Raw genomic sequence first — 21883 nt, 5'->3', positions numbered from 1 at the left:
GGATCAGCTTTGTTTTTAGAAGTGGCCTTTTTATTTGGTGTGAGGTGTGTTTTAGGGAGCCTGAGAGTGTGGGACGGACAGTGCCTGAAAGCGTGTGTAATGCCAAAAGCATTAGATTTGGCAACCCTGCCATAAATGGTACTGTAGTGCATTATCAAGGGTGACACTGTAAAGGTTCCCTGAATATTTAATTGGTGAAAACCTCAACCTCATTAAATGTTAAAGTTTTTTTGTTTTTTTTACAGAATGTCACTGTGAAATAAAACCTCCAGGCATTCCTTTGCCATGGAGTTACCCTCTCCTGACCATTAGTATATCGGCCGTTCCTCAATCTTTCAAAATACCGACTGAATTAAAAGTTTAAGAATTGAAAAAGAACAATATGTTTCCATTAATATCTACACGTTGCATATACGGAGTCCTGTTATGACTTTATTAAAATGTCAGTGCCATAAAATGGCAATTTACTGTACTATGCATGCATAATGTGAAGAGGTCAACATTTTGAATTAGAGTAGATGATCCCATTTCAAATGCATAATGAATTCTGATGCCAAATCTCCCTTTCATATCCCATTGACTCATATCTTAAATATGGCGTAAAAGGCATGTGAAGAAGAAAATGTCATTTTCCAGTGGTTAGACTTAGAGGTGAGTAACTGGAGACTATAGAATGCCCTGCAGCCATTTTAGATGCAGGACGGTAACTCAGTGCGATTGGACTTCACTCATTTTGATGGGAGAGATGACCTTTTGCTTTGAGTATGTGATTTAAATCATGTTTAAATTAATCAGCTGTTTCAATGTGATCCCCACAAGACATTCTGCTTGTGTTTCCATCGTGAATATGATAAAACAGATTGCTGAAGTAATTAAACTGCATGGCTCTCCTAAATGAGAAATATATTCTCAAATTGAGTAACCAATCAATCCATCAATCAGTCTTCTTCAACTAGCATGGGAAAAGAGTCCACAGGCAAAGAAAATATGTGGCAGTTGACTGTAGTAAAAACATAAGAATAAAGAATGTTTTTTGTTGCTTAGCCCAAACATATATGTAGCCAAAAGCTATGAGAGTTTAGAATGTTTTTGTGGTTTCGCACTACATGTGTAGCCAAAGCTATCAGAAATAAGAATTATTTCTGTTGTTCAATGCTCCATACATATTACCAAAGCTGTCAGGATTATAAACAGGGGTAATCAAATCCGGGTCCTTAAGGCCTGAGAACTGCCTTTCCACCCTCCCTTACCTGTGAGTCCGGTGTGAACTTTCTTCCCAAACCGGTAGCACGAATTGTTCAGTTAATTACCTGGGAGAAAAGAAAACTAGGACTTAGATTTAAATTTTTTGCCTAGATTTGATGATCCCTGCTTCTGAATGCTTTTCTTTGCTTTATGTTACACGTGCTGCCATATACTAATAAGTATTGCTTTTGTTGCTTTGCCCTGAGTGTGTTACAGGTGCATTGGTGTCTTTCTGTGGGCGATAATGCATCAGGTGCGAGACTGATGCAAAATCTGAAGGTATTATTAATATCCTCGTCCTTAATCTGTCTTCTGCGGTGGTCCCTGGCTGTAATGGGAGTAACACCCGACTAATATCAATGCAGAAGCAGCTCTTCATTCCTGCTTTCACCCCGAGGTGTTTCTCTTAAGGGATGTGGCAGAGCTGGCTGTACTCACAGTGCAGTCAGCCTGTTGGCTCTGATGGGAATGAGGTAACTCCAGCTTTGCTAACGCACCAATGGTCAGTTACTTCTTAAAATAAACCATGATCTTGTGTGACTGTGGGCTTCAGTTGGAAATGTCAGTACATACGATTTAACCAATGGCCTATAACTTGAACCAATTAGAATGCAGGATATTCAGTGGAAACCAATCTTATAAAAACTGTAACTTCCCTTTTAAGACACTCATAGACACTGATAGTGTTGTGACTTTAAGGGCTGTGACTTGGTTCTTTTGAAATGGTGACTTAAAAGTGTTACAGTAATTCATGACCTCATCTGGATGATCCTGAACCAGACTATTGATTAAAATTATCCCTGAAAATGGCTTTCATCACAAACACAATTATTCCTTTGGTAGAATTATCATAATTATAAAGCAAAAAAAAACACTTCAGTGTTCAGAAGAAAAGAAAGACCAGTTCCATCTTTGTCTACATCAAAGTCTCAAATGAGTTTTGAAACAGTCCTTTGTGTTTTGGGCAACTCATTTGAATAATGATCCGGACTTTGTATTTTGAGATAAAGGAACTCTGGTGTACTTCGTAACAGCTGATAGCTCCCTCACTTTAACTTCACAATGAAGAGTAACTAATTCTCAGCCTTGGAAGAAATGAAAAGCTTTCATGCAGTGATGTAATTCAAACGATTCGATGGCATGGTGCGTCCTAGGGTCGTACCCACATTGGCCCAATCACAGAGATTAGGCGAAGAGAGTTTGTGAGAATGGTCGAGGATCGCAGTCCCTTATTGTGCAAACACATACTGTTCTTATGAGAAGAGGTGTTCTTTATTGGGCAGAGGATGACAGATTTATTCCAGAATATACTTTGTGCTGAGGACTCAGCTCGTACATATTCTTCCCCTGCCACAATTGCCTGCCTTTCATCTCCATGTTCCCATGACATGAGTCATCAATTATTTTAACAAGCAAGAGTGCTGACAAATACTCACCTAAATTGAATTTGATTTTGAGCTCATGTACCATCATATTGTGTGTGTGTTGGTGGGATCTATTCCTGTCAACCAGGGGCTTTTAAAACTCTATCTGTTGACCTGATGCTTTCCTTCTTTTTCTTTTAATTCGTTAGATACAAATTATAAGACTGTTGTATTGTAAGAAGGCAATCAGATGGCAGCGTTACAGAATGATATAGCCTCTATGGTTAGATGGAGAAATTTTAAGAGTTAATGTAAAAATAATTTAATTCAACAGGTTTCTTTTTTTGAACGTACTGTAAACAATAATGGGGAATGTGCTGTTCTTTTATTGCAATCCAGCAACCCTGAAGAGCTATCATCGTCATTACTGCAGACAAGCCAAATGGCCAGTGTACCCGATAATAATCTCAACTCTTCTCAACTCTTCTCCCATTGCAGTTTGAAGCATTCTGTTATTGTAAGAGTTCAGCTTGTGTGTGGACCACCTTTCAGAGTGACCTTCACATCCTGATTGAAAGCAGGTCAGACGATGATGTATGTTCTCTAAACAAGCAATTACCACATTAAGCAACCAGGAACTTATGAAATGGAAGTTTAATTGAAATGAGACAAGTGCAGGGAAAGGCCTACGTGTTCTCATTTTTCAGCTGCTGATGGGAAGCGGGGAACGAGCCACACTGTGAAATTAATTAGCAGGTGTGGAAGCCCCATCTATTTGTGTTTATTTACTGCAGCGTTCTGAGAGACACCATCATCCATTTGCAAGAATGTACCTCTATGAGCAAGGACACAGAATGACAATCAATGTCAGTAACTGACACATACCGTATACAGGTATTTATTTATGCTGTATGTATGTACAGGTAAGCAGGGGTGTGACTGTATATGTTAGTATTATTCAATATATTCTTGTAACTCATGTTTGATTTCTTAGCATATCTTTTTAAATGTTGGACAAGTTCGTCTGACAAATGAGAAGAACGGTTATTTTATCTTTCAACTTTAGCAAACACAGAATACTGCATGTTTTTGTTCTTAATGATTGCATTGAGTACATGTTTTTTTTTTTGTCACATTTTGCCTTAAGCCACAGTTAATTTTAATTCACAAGGCCATTCCTTTTTCAGCAGTACAAAACGGCTGTGAGCAGTGAATGGATTAAGGGATTTTGCTGAATTTGCTACAGGTATAAGGGGTTTTGTTTCAATGTTTTATTTGTTTTTTTTTGGTGACAGGGACAAGTTGTACCTCCAGGGCTCTTTTCTTTTTCTACACTAAGCTACTAAAGAAGTTCCGAAACCATTCACGTCATCTCAATTTCACATAAATCATTTTCACTTCCCCTTATAAGCCTAGCATTCAACTCATGTGAGTATGTACTTTACAGAGCTACTCTCTTCTGAATTGCTTCAGACATATCCAGCTATGTGAATGGATATCTTAAAAACAAATATTGCAAAGTAATGAAAGTCATATGCAGAATACTTTAGGAGTTTCTGTGACTTGGTGTTGGATTGTTTGGTAGAAGTAAGTAATGTGTGTTTCTTTAGAAACTATCTTTAGAAAGTGCATGTAGATGTACAGTGGCAGTTTTTTCCAGTTCCATTTGAATTTGAATTCAAATTCCATCAGAATTCCAAAATGGCAGTTACACCTCTCAGACTGGATTGTGCTGTGCTGAAGTTCTAATGAAGCTTCCCCAGGCCTGACACAATCTCAGAGCAGAGGATGCTATAACCCCAGTGCTCGGACTGCTTTGTGTTAATAGCCCTCCCAGTCCACTGTGGTTCAAACTCTCTTTCTCCCTGATGTCTGTTTACTTTGGAGATTAAACCTAAGCCTAATGAAATTGGTCAAGCATGGAGATCACACTGAGCTATTGCTGCAATGCCAATTTGTCCCCTCGCCCTCTGCTGATAGGGGTCAAAGCCAAGGGAACCACAGGCCATTGAATTCCCTATAATGTCTCTGTCAGGATAGCATGTTACAGCGTGAATTGTCTGTGTGGGAAATGCGGCTTTTCTGGACACTGACGTTTGTATTGCCTTTTTGATGAATCGGATTAACCTGGAATGTTTTTCAGTTAAAGACTTGACACTCACTCAAGAACATAAATAAAACTCTCAGCAGCTTTCAGTCCAGGACACTAGAATTAAAAGAACCGAGTCTCCAAAGAGATCACAGCTATTGCTGAAGCAAAGCAATTAACACTGAAAACTTGATTTGAAGAGAGGGGGAAAACAAGGACCGTTGTCTCATCGAAAGAATACCTGTACTAAGCCGAGGTGTTTTATTACGTCCCATTTCTAATTTGTATGTTTTGTATTTATTTTGCTTTCCTTATCTTATGGGTTTCAGGTACAAATAAATATATCATATATCAAGGCCTGAAGTTAAAACACAGATACAGTATACTATAATTTCTAAATATTACAGTAAGAAACATTTTATTTGCAAATTACAAATATTCATGGAAGTGAAGTGTACTACATTTTTGGCATAGGTTTTGTTTAGTATTATGTATCCATGTATAATAAGCATTGAAGCCTTTCCACAACAGCAGCATGACAACAAAAATAAGTAATGAGTCCTCAGAGAGACATGCAGCGGGCTATTCTGGGTAATTATCCTGTTGACAAGGGACAATAGTGACTTCACAGGAAGGCAGTTCAGAGCAGACAGGAAGCTCAAAGGCAAAGTAATACATCAGATAAAAAGCTTTGCAGTTACCAGCTGCCACTCAGTAACAGAAGCTCAGTTGATTCTCAAAAGACCATCCCTCATTATTGTAATAATTCCCTTCATAAGATAAATGGTAAAAGATTTAAATTCCAGTGGTGTTTCTTTCATTTGCCTTTCTGATCTTTTGGCAGCTGAGGTGTCACTATGTTGATAATGTTGTCTTTTTGAAGATTTGAATAGCCTACTAACATTTAGAATAGCATTCATTTCCATACACACTAAAAATAACGACTATTAGACATGTGAGTTGTGATTCACTTTGTCAGTTTTTCTCCAAGAAAAAGGAGAGCATTCATTACCACAATTAAAAAAAACAAAACACCTTCTGTGCAGCTTGAAAATGGGTGTTACTATTATGTGATATCAATGAATCATGAAACTGCACATTTAAACAGCGTCAAGTTGAGTGTGACTAGGTTTATCTACATATGTTCTTTCTCAATATGAAAAGATGCACATAGAGAAATATGTTTAGTGTCTTCTATGTGATCAATGCACTGTGGACAATGTTCTTCAGGATGAAACGAAATCATAATAAAAAAGGAATAGTGGGACATCTAGTGTTAGCTTCGTGTTATAATCACTTGTCCCTCTTTGCTTGCCATACCAGAGAAGGTTGGCCCTGGATTCTTATCAGAATACGTAACAAGAAGCGCATGATTCAGTGTAGCATAGCTAGCCTGCTAATCATATGAAATATGCCAGTGTGAGTTTTTGGTCAGACATCTGTCTTTGGGTTTACTGTACCAATGTAAATATTGTCTGGCATTAATTTTACGCGGTATGTAAATTACATTTACTGGAACGTTTGCTCGCGAATAAGTTCTTGTTTGTTGTGTAGTTAGCAAGACATACCAACTAGTAAGTGACAGTTATCACGTGACCGTTCTCCCTGTGCAGGTTTTCATCAGGTAAGGTTAGTTTTGCTCGCCGAGGAAGTCAGTAGCTTGCTAGGTGACTGGTAAGTTAACTTAACCTACATAAGCGAGCGTTGAAACTTTTCTTCTCAAAGAGCAACATGTAACACAGCGTCAGTCATTCGTAGTAATTGGATCAGAGTTGATGAGTTCACCAGTTGCGTAGTGATAATGTGTTGGTACACGGATGGCGAAAATAAGAAAATTCATTTAGAGCTAGTTTTTGCTCGGTTAGCAACCTAATTTTATCTTTGCTAACAACCTAATATGAAGGCTAGAGCTAGTTGACATAGCTAGCTGGCTATACGGAAAGTGTTGTCGTCGCTTGGACATGCTAAGTTATGCATGGATTAACATTCAGCCCAGTTTCACTGACACCAGCTCGCTTACTAACGTTAGTTCATTATTGCAGACGTGTTATTTACGGGTAATAATATTTCACTTGAAGCTGGAAATAATCAGTTCTGGTTTTTATCAAGCTAGAAATCTGTATCTGTAAAATTGTATTGATGTATACTGTTAGACATAGTTTCTGAAATTATTCTTGTGTATTTGCTCCTCTCAACATGACACTTTTCCCAGGCATGGAGACAGGCAACCAGGAGGCGTTTGATAAAGCCAGGCTGCAGGCGATAAAGGACGGGTATAAGAAGGCATTTGAGTGCATAAACCAGGGTTTGTGTGAGGATGAGGCAGGCCGCAGGGACCGGGCTCTGGAGCTGTACAGGCAGGGGAGGCAGCATCTGCTGCGGGCGATCAGCGTCCCCTCCCAAGGGGAGGAGTGCGTGGGCGGGGCCTGGGACTCTGCCCGGCAGATGCAGCACAAGATGCAGGAGACCCTGAACAACATCAGCACCCGCCTGGCCGCTCTGGAAACCTCCACCGAGCTCGGCGCCCAGGGCCTCTACCCGAAACTCCCACCCAAAGAGAGACCAGACAGGCCAGCTCCACCCAGGGGTGTCCTGTCCAACGGGCAGGAGGTTGGAGTGGCGGACAGGGCGTCTCCAGGCAACCAGGTGGTTCGGTCGGGCGTCTCCGCCGAGCTTCCCCCCGCGTACTCGCCCCAGGCGGCTGAGGGCCACGTCAGCCTGTCGTACGGCACAGACTCCGGCGAGATGTCCCTGGTGGGGGACGAGTTCTACGCCCGGCGCTCGGACTCCGGCACCTCCCTGCAGAATCTGGGGGAGGACGGAGAGGAGCTGCTCCTGCTGCCCCACGGCGTGCAGATATTCTACGTTACCCCCGACGGGCAGGTCAGCGCCCCCTCCTACCCCGGCTGCCTGCGCATCGTCAAATTTACCAATGAGAGCTCAGCCAGCGCCCCCAACAGGCCACCTGCCTTCCTCCAGGTAAGGCATCGAGTGGGGGAATGGGGGCTGTGAGGGAATGACACTACATTACATTACACTACACTACAATACACTACACTACATTACACTACACTACACTACAATACACTACACTACATTACATTACACTACATTACAGTACAGTATAGTACACTACACTACATCGCACTACACTACACTACATTACATTACACTACAATACACTACATTACATTACACTACATTACAGTACACTATAGTACACTACACTACACTACACTACATTACATTACACTATAGTACACTACACTACATTACACTACACTACACTACAGTACACTACTCTACACTTCACTACACTACACTACACTGCAGTACACTACTCTACACTACACTACACTACTTTGTGTTACACTGTATTATATTACATTACGCTAGATTACAATAGATTTATCCAGAGCGACGTACAATAGAGTGCATAACCAGAACCAGGGACAAGTGCGCGGAAAATCCTAGAGAGAAGTACGGTTTTAAGCGCTAGAAGTGACCACATATATAAGAACTTGTACCCTGCAAATTAATCTGAGAACAAACAAACAAAGGCAGCAGTGAAACAGTCTTTGCAAATGTATATATTTGCTAGCAATAATAAAACGAGCATACATAAGTGTGATAACTACGATCAATGGATTAGGCTTAGTCTGAGACTAAATTACATTTTGAATGGAGATTCTCCAGATATTTTGTCCAGGACCAAGCTCCATATGTGTCTGTGAAACCTGCCCCAAGTGCGTAGCTTTAGTTGAACACGTTTCTTTTCCTGAAAGAAGCCGAAGAGTTCACTCGCTTACACAGCTTGTTTAGTTTGCATGATCTGTTATTTTTCATGTTCTGCTCTGTGCTTGCTCTTCGCTCCCTGTGTCATGTGAGATCGCTGGCTGTCGGTGGGGTTAATCCCTGAGGATCGCTGTACACCATGTCACCCTGGGGAAAGTCCCAGCCTTAGGGGTGTCATGTGTCCTCGGCTGTCAGGTGACTTTGATGAGTCATGGGCTGATCCCCACCCAGATCTGGCACTCTGCACTGCACTCTTACCTGTGGGTGACGTCACAGCCCCTGAAGGTCGGATGAGCAGTTAGCACGAGCACTGCCCTTTGGTGACTCAACCACACACAACTGTGTCATTCAATCAGTCAATCAAACTTAATTTATAAAACACCTTTCATACAGCGGGTACACTCAATGTGCTGTAGGCTACGTAAAAGACAAACAAACAGGGTGGACATATTTAAGACCAAAGGGTAGAAATAAAATCACATAAACATTATTCAAGTTAGGCCAAACAACTGCAGTAGTAGAAGTGGCTGGATAAATAACATAGTAAATAGTTAAAATAAAATATGAAAGCAGAAGTAGCACAAATAAATGAAATATGTATAAAAGGTTAGTCAAATTTTAAGAGTGAGTGTGACACGTCTGTAGCAGTCAGTTAGTGTTGGCTGGTGCGATACCAGAGTAAGATTGGCATGCTTGACAAAGAGACCTCTGCCACCTGTCCTGAGTGAATGAGCCTCGATGTTCTCTTGTGTCATACTCAAATGGTAAATGGTAAATGGTTGGCATTTATATAGCACCTTTATCCAACGTGCTGTGCAATTGATGATTCTCATTCACCCATTCACACACCAACAGCGATTGGCTGCCATGCAATGCACCATACTCTTTACATGTTGCTCATTAACACTGTTTTGAGATTAAAGAATAAATACATTTGCGGTTAAATTTTTCATGCTTTGGGAAATTGTGATTTTAGACATGCTCTATTATTGGTAAAGCCAGAAATGTAACATTAGGAAATCACAAGAACAGGCCATTCAGCAGTGTTGTCTAGTTTTTACGTAGAAGGGACATATACATAACTTGGCAAGCTGCTAGTGAATCTACCTAGTTGTGTATTATAGCGCAACTTAAATGGAAAGTTTATTAATCAGAAGAGACTAAAATTAGGCTAACAAAATACATCACCTTCGTCCTCGCCCAGTAAACACTGAGACATGTTAATTGGATTTCTTTAGACGTCTGGTGATCCAGCTGAGGGCATTGCTGTTCAGCCTTCACTGGGGGCTTTCCCTGTGTAAACTTAATCAGGGGACCGGGAACATTGGACTTTCATCTGTGACAGGGTGATGGACTGTAATTGCTTTACCTCTCTGACAGGAGGATTCTGGGAAATTCAAACGGGAGTGACTCCGTTTCATCTCGGTTGCAGCGTTCAGACGTCCGCTGTCTCGCTCCTGTGATGTGAATCTAATTATGAAGGCGACTGTCTTCAGTCTGTGACAAAACTTGGCACAGAAACAGCGAGACCACTGTTTGGAAAACAATATTTTGTATTTACGCCTGGGTTGCGTGTAAAATATTCAAATGTAACCCTTATATTCAGAGAAAAACCAACATTTCGTTTATCCCTGAAGCAATCCAATTAGTTTGCAGTGGCATCCCTCTGTTTACGGGCTCTGAGATTCAGTGGTGGCATTCCCAAGGGAAACGGCTTAAATCAACAGTTTATCGCTCCGGTGCCATTGGGAACTGAATTTCATCTGCCCATGTTTTCAAAATGATGCTGTAAATTATGTTTATGTTTATACTTTCTCTACCCATGCAAAGTGAAATTGTAAAGTGATATTGCGTTTTATTATAATCCATAAGAGTCGTTGGTTGTAGGGCTATTCTTCAGTCATCAATGTTCCATGTCTAATATGCACCATAAAAATAGGCTAAGGCCTGTTAAGGCATCGCAGCAGAGGGTTTGATGTTCCTAAACTTTTGCCAGGGTGAGGCAATCTTTGGGGATTCCAGAAATGTTACAAGTTATTTTGCAAGCTCCCCTGCTTCCACACTTCACGGCAGTGATGCGGCAATTGTAAAATATTTTCAGTTGGTCTTGCGTTAGATTGCGTTAGAAGGGTGATAATTAGGTGGAAGAGGCAAGTAGCTGGACATCTTCAGAGCTGAAACTCACCGCACCATGATAACACCATGGAACGGCCATTGTATAAATAGACGTTGTAAATGGACACTTATATTTTGCCAGAAACTCATACCTTTAATAATAATAATGGATCTTTTTTTTGCACTGTAAACCATAGATTAGCATTGAGGCTATAATCACATCTACATGTTATCCTTGTTAATTTCACTAGTTTTAGACAGTTTCTTTGAGCTCATATCTGTGCTGTGGAAAGGGTATGAATGACACTAGTTCATAATTTATGTATGCTGTATGTATACAGTATATACAAGGTCTGTTTTCGTGTTCCACAGACACCCCACAGCAGTAAACACCAGTTTAAGGTCATGTTTATTCTGACCTAGTTCTAGGCTTCCATTCAGGACCTGAGTAGTTTGCTAACCGTTGTGTTCCTGTGTGGTGTGGTTTTCCCAGGTGTGTGATTGGCTGTACCCCCTGAGGTCACAAAATTGTATGGTCTTATTTTGCAGGTGTGTGATTGGCTGTATCTGTGAGGTCACAGATTGTATAGTCTTGTTTTTCAGGTGTGTGATTGGCTGTACCCCCTGAGGTCACAGATTGTATGGTCTTGTTTTGCAGGTGTGTGATTGGCTGTATCCCGTGAGGTCACAGATTGTATAGTCTTGTTTTTCAGGTGTGATTGGCTGTACCCCCTGAGGTCACAGATTGTATTGTCTTGTTTTGCAGGTGTGTGATTGGCTGTATCTCCAGAGGTCACAGATTGTATGGTCTTGTTTTTCAGGTGTGTGACTGGCTGTACCCCCTGATGTTCACTGACTCGCCTGTGTTGCTATGCAACACGGGGGTGTTCATGTTTCCCGACATGATGGCCCCCACGCCGGGCTCCTATGTGGGGGTTGTGCTGTCCTCTGAACTGCCTGCCTCAGACCGAGAGCTGTTCAGGGACCTCCTCTCTCAGCTCACAGATCTCCGAGTGCAGGTGAGCTCGTCAACCTGCATACACGATCGCAGCTTTCCTCACTGGCTTCTGGCTAGTGCATGACCATTTCAGGAATTTAATGTAAAAATACAAATATAAATTTAGTTAGCTGGGGTAATGAGATTGAAATTATACTGGCTAATTGAAGGATTGTCAGAGAAGGTCACAGGGAATTTTTCAGCTTGTTAACTGTAAAGTGGAATTGAAGTGGACTGGACCCTCACCATGATAAAAAAAAGTCTTAGCTGTAAATGGGGGAAAAATGCAGAGCTTTGATTGGTTGTAGCTTTGGACTCTTCTGCTTTTCAACTACCGTGAAACCATGGCGATAAATCGGAATGACCTCTTGAGCCTGTTTGGAAATGCTTTCATCCATTTGTTTCACATCTGCGTTTTCATCCATGTCTTTCCAGATTTCAGGGGTATTTGAGACTTTAAACAATGTGTTTAAAAAGGTACTAAAGCATTGTCTCACCACTGAACGTCAAGCCTTGTGTTGGCCAGTTCACCTTAGACCCTGACCCTGACTTTGATTTTTTTCTTTGCCCTCTAACTGGTTTCATATTAGAATTATTGCTCATGCTACTTGAATGATACCAAGAAGCTTGAGGAACAGAGGGTCTTGCAAGCCTGACAATTTGTACAGTATGTTTTTTTTATTTAAATACAAGCTGAAACTGAAGTTTGAGTGGCTCTAGCTTCCATGATATGATGTATACACTGGATAAACTCATCTTTCAGGGGGAATTTCTGATGGGCGGGGAGTAGAATTGACTGACATGAAATGAGGATGGGGCTGTCAAATGAGGATGCACGCCGCTGTGTGAAAGGAAAACTGATTGGAGCGGAACAGAAAATTTGATCGACATACACGTCCACTGGTACAAGATGATGTAAATTCTTGTAAAATCTTGTTTTCCAGGAAGTGGATGGAAAAAACACTTTGGTGTGAAAAGACATAAGTATTTTATTATCTTATCTATTTTTTGGAATGTATATTTCAAGACGTATTCGAATGGTTATGAAGAATTGAGCAAAAGGTGAATTCTGATTTCAGCTTGTCTTTAAAACCTTGAGGGCACAAAGGATCCAAACTTGTGTGAACACGTTACTTGGACTCAAACTGCATGTGATTGACTGACCTACTTTCCTTGCGTTAATGTACTGTTAAGTTTAACGGTCTCAGTTTCCTCATTAACGTTGTAAGGATCAGATTAGCACGCAGACCTAATGGACCAGATTAAAATCATCTCCGTTCGTGTGTACGGTGTTAGGCCGTAATGGCCACTGATAGTTTGGGTCCGTGATAGTTTGTCGAGTCAGTGATAGTGGAACAAAACTAATTTCCAAGTGGTAGATGAGGTTTCACGCTATCCTCACATCTCAAACTCTCAAGTGCTAAAATTCTGCCATTTTCGCAAAAACGAGTGTATTTCGAAGTTAATAAGATGTGACCTTGTCTGGTACCTCTTCCTATTACTCACCTGCTGTGCATGGCAATCCGTTTCTTCTATGGCTGACAGTAACAACACCATGCCAGAAACTGGAAACAGGAATGTTGTTACATCACTAAAGATGTGTTTATCTAAAGCAGGGGACATTTCTCACTCTGACTGGGGCAGTGTGAAATAACTTTAATGACATGAAGCCAGAACTAAACATTTTTGAATCTGTTTTTATTTATTTTTTGACCGACCACTTTCACCAGCAATATGTGTTTATTCAGTATCTTGCAGTAATTTTCCCTGAGGCAGATTTTAACCTTGTTCCACCAGAACAGTTTATGCCTGCATCTGCAGTTCAGATGCTTACTTGTGTTTGTAAAAGACGGGATGGCAGAAGTGCTTACACAGCAAAATCAGAGAAAGGCCCACTTCTCCATTCTTTCATTTCAAAACTGGGTAAAAGATCGAGTGGCCTGAGAATCTCTTCCCCAGTCATAAGCAGTGATGTCAGGTTTTAACAGGATGTCCCATTCAATCTAAAAAGATTAAGGATCGGTCGTAAAAACGCTGGCCTTTTATCCCCCAATCTCTACGAGAAGAAAAAAAGGTCACTATTTCTCTCCGACATTTCTAAGAGACTGTGAGGGCTTGACGGCTCAGATGGTGTGCAATGTTTCTGCGCGTAGTGACGGCTTTGAGCTAGCCCTGACACACAGGTGTGCCTGCTTTGAGTTAGCCCTAACACACAGGTGTGCCTGCTTTGAGTTAGCCCTGACACACAGGTGTGCCTGCTTTGAGCTAGCCCTAACACACAGGTGTGCCTGCTTTGAGTTAGCCCTGACACACAGGTGTGCTAGCTTTGAGCTAGCCCTGACACACAGGTGTGCTAGCTTTGAGCTAGCCCTGACACACAGGTGTGCTAGCTTTGAGCTAGCCCTGACACACAGGTGTGCTAGCTTTGAGCTAGCCCTGACACACAGGTGTGCTAGCTTTGAGCTAGCCCTGACACACAGGTGTGCTAGCTTTGAGCTAGCCCTAACACACAGGTGTGCCTGCTTTGAGTTAGCCCTGACACACAGGTGTGCTAGCTTTGAGCTAGCCCTGACACACAGGTGTGCTAGCTTTGAGCTAGCCCTGACACACAGGTGTGCTAGCTTTGAGCTAGCCCTGACACACAGGTGTGCTAGCTTTGAGCTAGCCCTGACACACAGGTGTGCTAGCTTTGAGCTAGCCCTGACACACAGGTGTGCCTGCTTGCTCCTGAACCCTCCTGCTTCACAGCAAACGTCCACGTCAGCAATCTGAGGAATTAGAGCCTGCACGAGGGAGAGCTAATCACACCGAAGACTCTGGTCCTGCGTTTCGCCTCCAGTGTCTCAGTGAGGGAAGGCAACAAAAAAAGAGTTTTAGGGGTCATCTATACCAAGATGCACCTCCCACCAACGTCAATATCAGTGTCTACATTCCACTGATCAGTGGCACTCTTACTACTACCTCTAGCTCTCAGGTTAAGTGTAACTTTAGATGGATTTTGATTGATACATTTACACTTAACTTTGTATCTGTCCTGGTGTCTGGATTCTGAACAGCAGCTGTGCAGGTTTTGTAGATGTTTTGTTTCCATGTGAAGTATGAGGGGTTTTGCTTCGCCCCCATCAGTGAATTTGCACATTTGGTGCCGCTGTCTCTTTGAGAGAACAGAGAAAAGAGAACAAAAGGATGTGATTGTCTGCTGTCTCTGGAAGACTGTGCAGCTCTGTCCGAAAGGCTTGTTTACCCAGCTGGACTGGAGGCAAAGACTGCGCCAGAATTTCCGCACAAACACGGGTTTCATACCTTATAAACATCACACAAGAGTATGATTGAATTCAGCTTTTCAGATGAATCATAGTAATCATATAGTCTGATGTGCGTTCTTTGATCAAATCCTCTCTTTAATAGGCTTAGAGCAGGTAAAACTCTGGATCCCTGTTCTATCTGGAGGCCTATGTCACCTTCACTTAGACATTGCACGCTTTAAGTATATGCTATCCCCTCATCCCCTGCTTCTCAGTTAGCCACATGCTAAGGCGCCGTTTGCCACATGCTAAGGTGCCGTTAGCCACATGCTAGAGCGGCGTTAGCCACATGCTAATGCGGCGTTAGCTGGGTTCTCAGTGCTGCAATGAATGTGTTTGTGCTGTGAAAGGCTCCAGACGTAGCCGGGGACAGCATGAACCTGAGCCAGAAGGTCCCCCTGGTGCCCCCCCCGGAGCTGACCCCCCCAGTGGAGGGGGAGAAGCCCCTCCCGGAGTGGAGTGAGAAGGTGGCCCATGGCATCCTGTCAGGTGGGTCCCAGAGGCTACGGGCCCAGGTGTCTCTCCATGGGGGCTAACGCTAAAGGCCCGTCCACACCAAGAATAATAACTATAAACACTTCAGTACACCCGCTGCATGAACAATGAACAATAAAAACACTGACAGCCAATCAAAATCCAACCAAATTTACTGGCTGTCACAAGCAAAATGGCAGATGAGACTATTTACAGAACGTTATTGTTCATCAGTGTGGGGGCCCACATTGTGATGTTTATAGTTGTGGTTATAGTTATAGTTCTTGGTGTGGATGGGCCAGAACACTGTCTGACACTTGAACCAGAACTCTGTGTGATGCTGCTGTGGACCTCTTGCACTGGATTCTGGTGCTTGGAGTTTATTTTTTGACACAGACCGTCCATAGATGAGGTTTCACACTATCGTCATATCTCAAACTCTCAAGTGCTAAAATTTTCGAAGTGTATTTCGAAGTTAATAAGATGTGACCTTGTCTGGTACCTCTTCCTATTACTCACCTGCTGTGCATGGCAATCCGTTTCTTCTATGGCTGACAGTAACAACACCATGCCAGAAACTGGGAACAGGAATGTTGTTATATCACTAAAGATGTGTTTATCTAAAGCAGGGGATATTTCTCACTCTGACTGGGGCAGTGTGAAATAACTTTAATGACATGAAGCCAGAACTAAACATTTGAATCTGTTTTTATTTATTTTTTGACGGACCATTTTCAACAGCAATATGAGTTTATTCAGTATCTTGCAGTAGTTTTCCCTGAGGCAGATTTTAACCTTGTTCTTCCAGAACAGTTTATACCTGCATCTGCAGTTCAGATGCTTACTTGTGTTTGCAAAAGGAGGGCAGAAGTAAGCCTCATTTACATGGCAAAGGCAGGGAAAGGCATATTTCTGCATTCTTTAACTTTAATTTTAGAAAATGTATGAGTAAGAGTTTATGCAAGAGTTCTGTAAAAAACTGTTATGCTGAATAGCTGTTATATGTTTTAGCCTTGAGGTAAATTGTTTATTAATATTGTAGCTAGTATGTTTCATGATTATTTTGAGAAGCCGATTTTGAGGCTGTCTCTTCCTGACGGTCTGGTCCAATCAGGGGCGTCGTGGCTGAGTTGGGGCCTGGTGAAAGGGGCGGAGTATACGGGCAAGGCCATTCACAAGGGAGCGTCTAAACTGCGGGAGCACATGACCCCCGAGGACACGCCCGCCACCGTCAGCCCCGGCGTCACCAAAGGCCTACAGGTCGCCAAGCGAGCCACTGGGGGCGCTGTGCGCGTCAGCCAGTTCCTGGGTGAGCCTGCAGTGTGTCTGACAGCATTGCGTATACTTGCAGTGGATGGCATGTGTGTAGCGTGTGCAGTGTGTTCCTGTTGCATGTGCTTGCAGTGGATGGCGTGTCTGTAGCGTGTGTGACGGTCTTGTGTGTACTTGCAGTGGATGGCGTGTCTGTAGCATGTGTGTAGTGTGTGATGGCCTTGCGTGTGCTTGCAGTGGATGGCGTGTCTGTAGTGTGTGACAGTGTTGCGTGTGCTTGCAGTGAATGGTGTGTGTGTAGCGTGTGATGGCCTTGTGTGTGCTTCCAGTGGTTGGCGTGTGTGTAGCGTGTGATGGCCCTGTGTGTGCTTGCAGTGGATGGCGTGTCTGTAGTGTGTGACAGTGTTGCGTGTGCTTGCAGTGGATGGCGTGTCTGTAGTGTGTGACAGTGTTGCATGTGCTTCCAGTGGTTGGCGTGTGTGTAGGGTGTGATGGCCCTGTGTGTGCTTGCAGTGGATGGCGTGTGTGTAGCGTGTGATGGCCTTGCGTGTGCTTGCAGTGGATGGTGTGTGTGTAGCGTGTGATGGCCTTGCGTGTGCTTGCAGTGGATGGCGTGTGTGTAGCGTGTGATGGCCTTGCGTGTGCTTGCAGTGGATGGCGTGTGTGCCGTGGCGGGGCGTGTGGGGAAGCACCTGGCGCCTCATGTGAAGAAGCACGGGGGCAAGCTGATCCCAGAGTCCCTGAAGAAGGACAAGGATGGGCGCTCCAATGTGGACGGTGCCATGGTGGTCGCAGCCAGCGGCCTGCAAGGTAGGCCCAGAAATAATGAATATGAGGCTAAAGTGCAAACAGTCAGCTTTAATTTGAGGGTTTTTACATCCATATTGGGTGATCTATGTAGGAATGGCATCCTTTTTATTGTCCCCCCATTTCAGGGCACCATAACGTTTGGGTCTAATGGCTTCACAGCTGTTTCTAATCAGTCTGGTGTTTTCAATCGCTTCCTCTGTGCAGCTAAAAGAACGTTTTCAGGATCTAGTCTTGATTCTAGGCTCTTGATTGCCTTTGGAGTCTGTTACTGGCATTTGTCAATGCCAGAGTTGTGCCAATGACAGTCAAGGAATCCATTATGAGGCTGAGAACAGCCTGTAACATGGATCAACAGTAGGTTTACCAAAATAAACTATTTCAAACATCATTAAGAAGAAAGAGGTTGTTGTGTCATTATTTAGCACTTGAAACGGTCCCTCTCGGGTCTCTCAGCACACTTGTCCCTGGTCATGGGTATGCACTTTGCACTTTGTTGTACATCCCTCTGGATAAAAGTGTCTGCCAAATGCTTGTAATGTAATGTAATGTACTGTACTGTACTGTACTGTAATGAAATGTACTGTAATTAAATATTATGTTTTATTCCTTGGACAGGATTCGCGACCACGTGGACCAGCTTGGAGGTGGCGGCGAAGAACATCGCCAAGAGTGTGGCCACGGAGACCGTGAGCACAGTGAAACACAAGTACGTCCCTCTCCACCCAGCACAGACACTGCCTTGTGTCTGTTTCCCTACGGTCACTCCGGTTCTGTGTGCTGTGTCAGTCGCCACCCCTCAAAGCTGTCACTGTCATTGCCTGGCAGCATGCTGACTTCCCTCAGATTCAGTATCAACAAGGAGAAATATTCAAAACAGAGGTTGTTGCTGATACTTTGCCCTTGGAACTGTGCCCCTTCTGTTCCTTTCATCATTGGGCAGTTTTTCTGAATGAGGGGGAACGAGAACTTACATTGTCTTTTTCCCCTTATTTTGCAGATTTAGGGGTCTACAAAAACACTTGGACCCCCCCAATACCTGATAGCAATAAAAGTCATCCCTGACTAAACTCACTGGATTTCCTCAGTGTGTGCGCATGATGCTAACCGTAGCCAAGCACATGCATACTGACTCTTACTGAGCTACATGGCACAAGTAACTGCTGAGACAATAACAAGGCAATTAATCACTCCCACTGCTATGTGCCAACAGTGTACTACAACCGCTTAGTTTACACATCAGCATCCCTATGATCCTTCTAAACTCCATTCAGAGAATCACTGAGGAAGTGCTTCTCAAAGCTTCTGTTCTTTTTTGTGGACTCTGGTTGGAGTCAGCTACACAGAAAGTGCAGTGCACTGATTTCACTGTGGTCTCAGTAATTCTTCTGTGGATAAACCTACATTCACCATGCGAATGTCATGCTCATTTTCCAATAACAACGACCTGAGGGGTTTAACATTACAATCATTTAACAAATGTAAAAAGCTCAAACACACACAACACTGTGTGATGGTAGATTGTGACTTTTAATTTATTTGATAAATACAATTACAGGCCAATTTCGTCAAAGCAGAATTGTATGCTGTGAAGCTACCATAATTCCATGGAATGATTTTGGGTAATGCTTTATTTGAGGGGTCCTACATAAGCACTACATCGCACAATCATAAGCAGTACATAGGCATTCATAAGCACTTATGTCAATAACCACAGATCAGTATATTATGTGTCATTTCAACATTGATGCAGCAAGTGACATTACCGTGACAAACCAAGTGAACTGACACAAAATTATGCCGGTTATTGACATAAGTGCTCATGAATGCTTATGTAATGCTTATGAAGGGGTTGTATAGCTCTTATGTGGGAGCCTTCAAATAAAGTGTTCCCTGACTGCATCTGGTGTTGCTCCATGAATAACTGACCCCTGCATGGTCAGGAGAACAGCTCCACTCCCAGCCAGGCTGTGCTTGTGCAATACTTTCTGCCCCGTGCTGCCCCCCCTCCCCTCTTCCCTTTACCCCAACCCCGTCATCCTCCATCATATTCTACTGCTCATTCATAATGCTCCAGTCCCCTCTCACCCCTCTCCCTGCCCTCCCTCTCTCCTACCTCTCTCTCACCCTGCATTCTCACCCCTCTCTCACCCTGCCTCTCTCGCCCCTCTCTCACCCCTCTCTCCGCTGGTCTGGTAAAGGTACGGGGCGGCAGCGGGCCAGGCCACCGACAGCGCTGTGAACTCTGCCATCAACATGGGGGTGACCGCCTTCAACATCGACAACCTGGGCCTGAAAGCCGTGGTGAAGAGGACAGGCAAGGAGACGGCCCACGCCATCCTGGAGGACTACAAGATCCAGGAGCCCCCTGCAGAGGAGAAGCCCCATGGGAAGGACTACAAAGAGCCCAGATGAACTGTCATAGAGTTTAACAGGGCAGTTCACCAAAAAATTTTGAGTATGTTTTCACTTACCCCAGAGTACTATCTAACATCCAGATAGTTTTGCTGAGATTTTTGAGATTTGATTTTTTGAGTTTTTGGATACAGTTCACCATGATATAATGGACCTCTATGGGTCTCATATTTCCTGCTCATGTGCTGACAATTTCCATTAGAAACACTGAACAGGAACGTATCTTTCCAAATATACTGACATAATTACTCACAGACATCAACAGAGCACTAATCCAAAAAATTATTTGCATCTCAGCAAAACTATATGGATGGTTAGATAGTACTCTGGGTAAGTGAACACATTCCATTTTTGGGTGAACTGCCGATTTAACTCTTTCTCCGTAGAGCCTTAATATATTTGTCTGTTACTATAAACACTATTTATATTTAAATGCTTTATATTTTATTATTAATACTGTATGCAATGTCTGCCAGTCAGGTTATATTATTTAAAGAAAAATGTCTTGTTAGGGTTTGATATCTGATAAGCACTTTAACCTTCAATGTATTGTTTTTCTAACTAGAAGATGAGCATTGATGGATAGATAGGCTTTAAAGATTGGGTTGAAGTGTGTTAGTTGAACTAGTGTGCATTTTTATGTCTCAACTGGACTGGTCAGCTTCCTGCTCAGAAATGTTAAAAATGGTCAGAAATTTCCAATCTAGAAATACGGTTTACTTTTATGTAATATTGACCATGGTTTCAAGACAGAATTGTCTTCTTTCTTTTTTTCTTTCTTTTTTTCAAAGTCTAAAGGAGTTTTATCACTATTAAACACTGGAGTCTGCCTGCTAGTTTTTGGGAAGTATTCTCTTGTTTCTGGAGTTTCTACAGCTTTTAAAACTGTTTTTTCATGTAGACCAAAGCTAGCACATTCAACATATCAGTATTTCCTTTTAACATTGTTCTGGGTAGGTGGTGACCTAAATAGTTGAGTAGCTGTGCTAAACAATATGTTATAATTTTACTTCTGTCCAGTCAACTGCTTGCCTAAGGCAGAAAATATGTTTTGGGGCTTTGGTTGTTGATCCACTTCTATGCATTTTTTTTCTTTGCAGTCCTATTATGGAACTAGTTTTTCCACTATTTCCTGGCAGATTCTTTCAGCCTGAACAACTCTGGTATCTGGTGAATATACTGTATGTTGCTGAAGGGCAGTCTTCTGTTGAGCATTTTCCAGCGTTCATGCCTTTTACACAATTCAACGAGGCGTTGGTTTTTGCCAGGATATATTTATATATATAATGCCTTTTTAAATTGGAGTTGGTGCGGGTGGGGACAGCAAGTGACTTCGCCACCCAGGATAATTTTTTTTTTTATCTGTTTTTGTTCAGCTTACAGCGGTGCTTAGCGATAACTCGGGTACAGAGGGGTTTTTTTTTTTAAAGATTGTCTCAGATCTTCTCTGCTTAAATAAATGGTTCCTGCTGCTTTTCTTCGACCGGGCCTTCTCTGTAAGCAAACGGTTTTTGGCACTTGTCAAGACCTAAGTAATCCTCTTTATACTAGCTTAAACAACTATTGAACTATTAAATCGAAAATATAAACAAATGCTGAAATATTTTGGAGATGTATTTCCTAACATATTGATTATACAAACTAATAAATGACATTGGTTTAATTTCAAATGTGCGGCTATGAATGTGTTGTTAATCTGTCCATTCTCTGTTTCGCTGTGCTCCTAAATGGGCTGCCTGTTTTGGTGATTTACTTCACTGGTGGCCTGGTACAGTTCAACGTGTCATACCCATAGACTGCATAAAATAGGTTGTATCCTTTAAACACGGGATTTGCAACCTTGTCAACTCATCTGCCTTGTCAGTGTCAAATTTACCAGCACGGATTTGCAATATCTGTTCAATCCCTCCACCTAGTGGCGATATTATTCATCTGAAATTGTACCTGAACGACTCTTCGTACGAAAGTTTTTCTTCGCCTTTTCGTGTGTCTCAACTTATTCTGA

General features: G+C 42.6%; 1 protein-coding gene across 5 annotated transcripts; it reads left to right on the top strand.

The window, feature by feature from the left end:
* Positions 1-6063: 6063 nt before the first annotated feature.
* On the top strand, positions 6064-21548 carry LOC133108388 (spartin-like). Of its 5 annotated transcripts, none has more exons than XM_061217894.1 (8): positions 6064-6322; positions 6911-7677; positions 11430-11627; positions 15261-15399; positions 16499-16693; positions 17308-17466; positions 18082-18172; positions 19665-21548. In XM_061217894.1, the coding sequence occupies exons 2-8, from the start codon at positions 6913-6915 to the stop codon at positions 19876-19878; spliced, it is 1761 nt and encodes a 586-aa protein (XP_061073878.1). In that variant the 5' UTR covers positions 6064-6322; positions 6911-6912; the 3' UTR covers positions 19879-21548. The 5 variants fall into 5 exon arrangements, with proteins under 5 accessions (XP_061073878.1, XP_061073879.1, XP_061073877.1 ...); XM_061217895.1 differs by having other exon boundaries at positions 6064-6327; XM_061217893.1 differs by having other exon boundaries at positions 6064-6372.
* The last annotated feature ends 335 nt before the right edge of the window (positions 21549-21883 follow it).

This window comes from Conger conger, chromosome 13 (assembly GCF_963514075.1).
Source record: "Conger conger chromosome 13, fConCon1.1, whole genome shotgun sequence".
NCBI lineage: Eukaryota > Metazoa > Chordata > Actinopteri > Anguilliformes > Congridae > Conger > Conger conger.
This window is presented reverse-complemented; position numbering and strand designations above follow the sequence as displayed.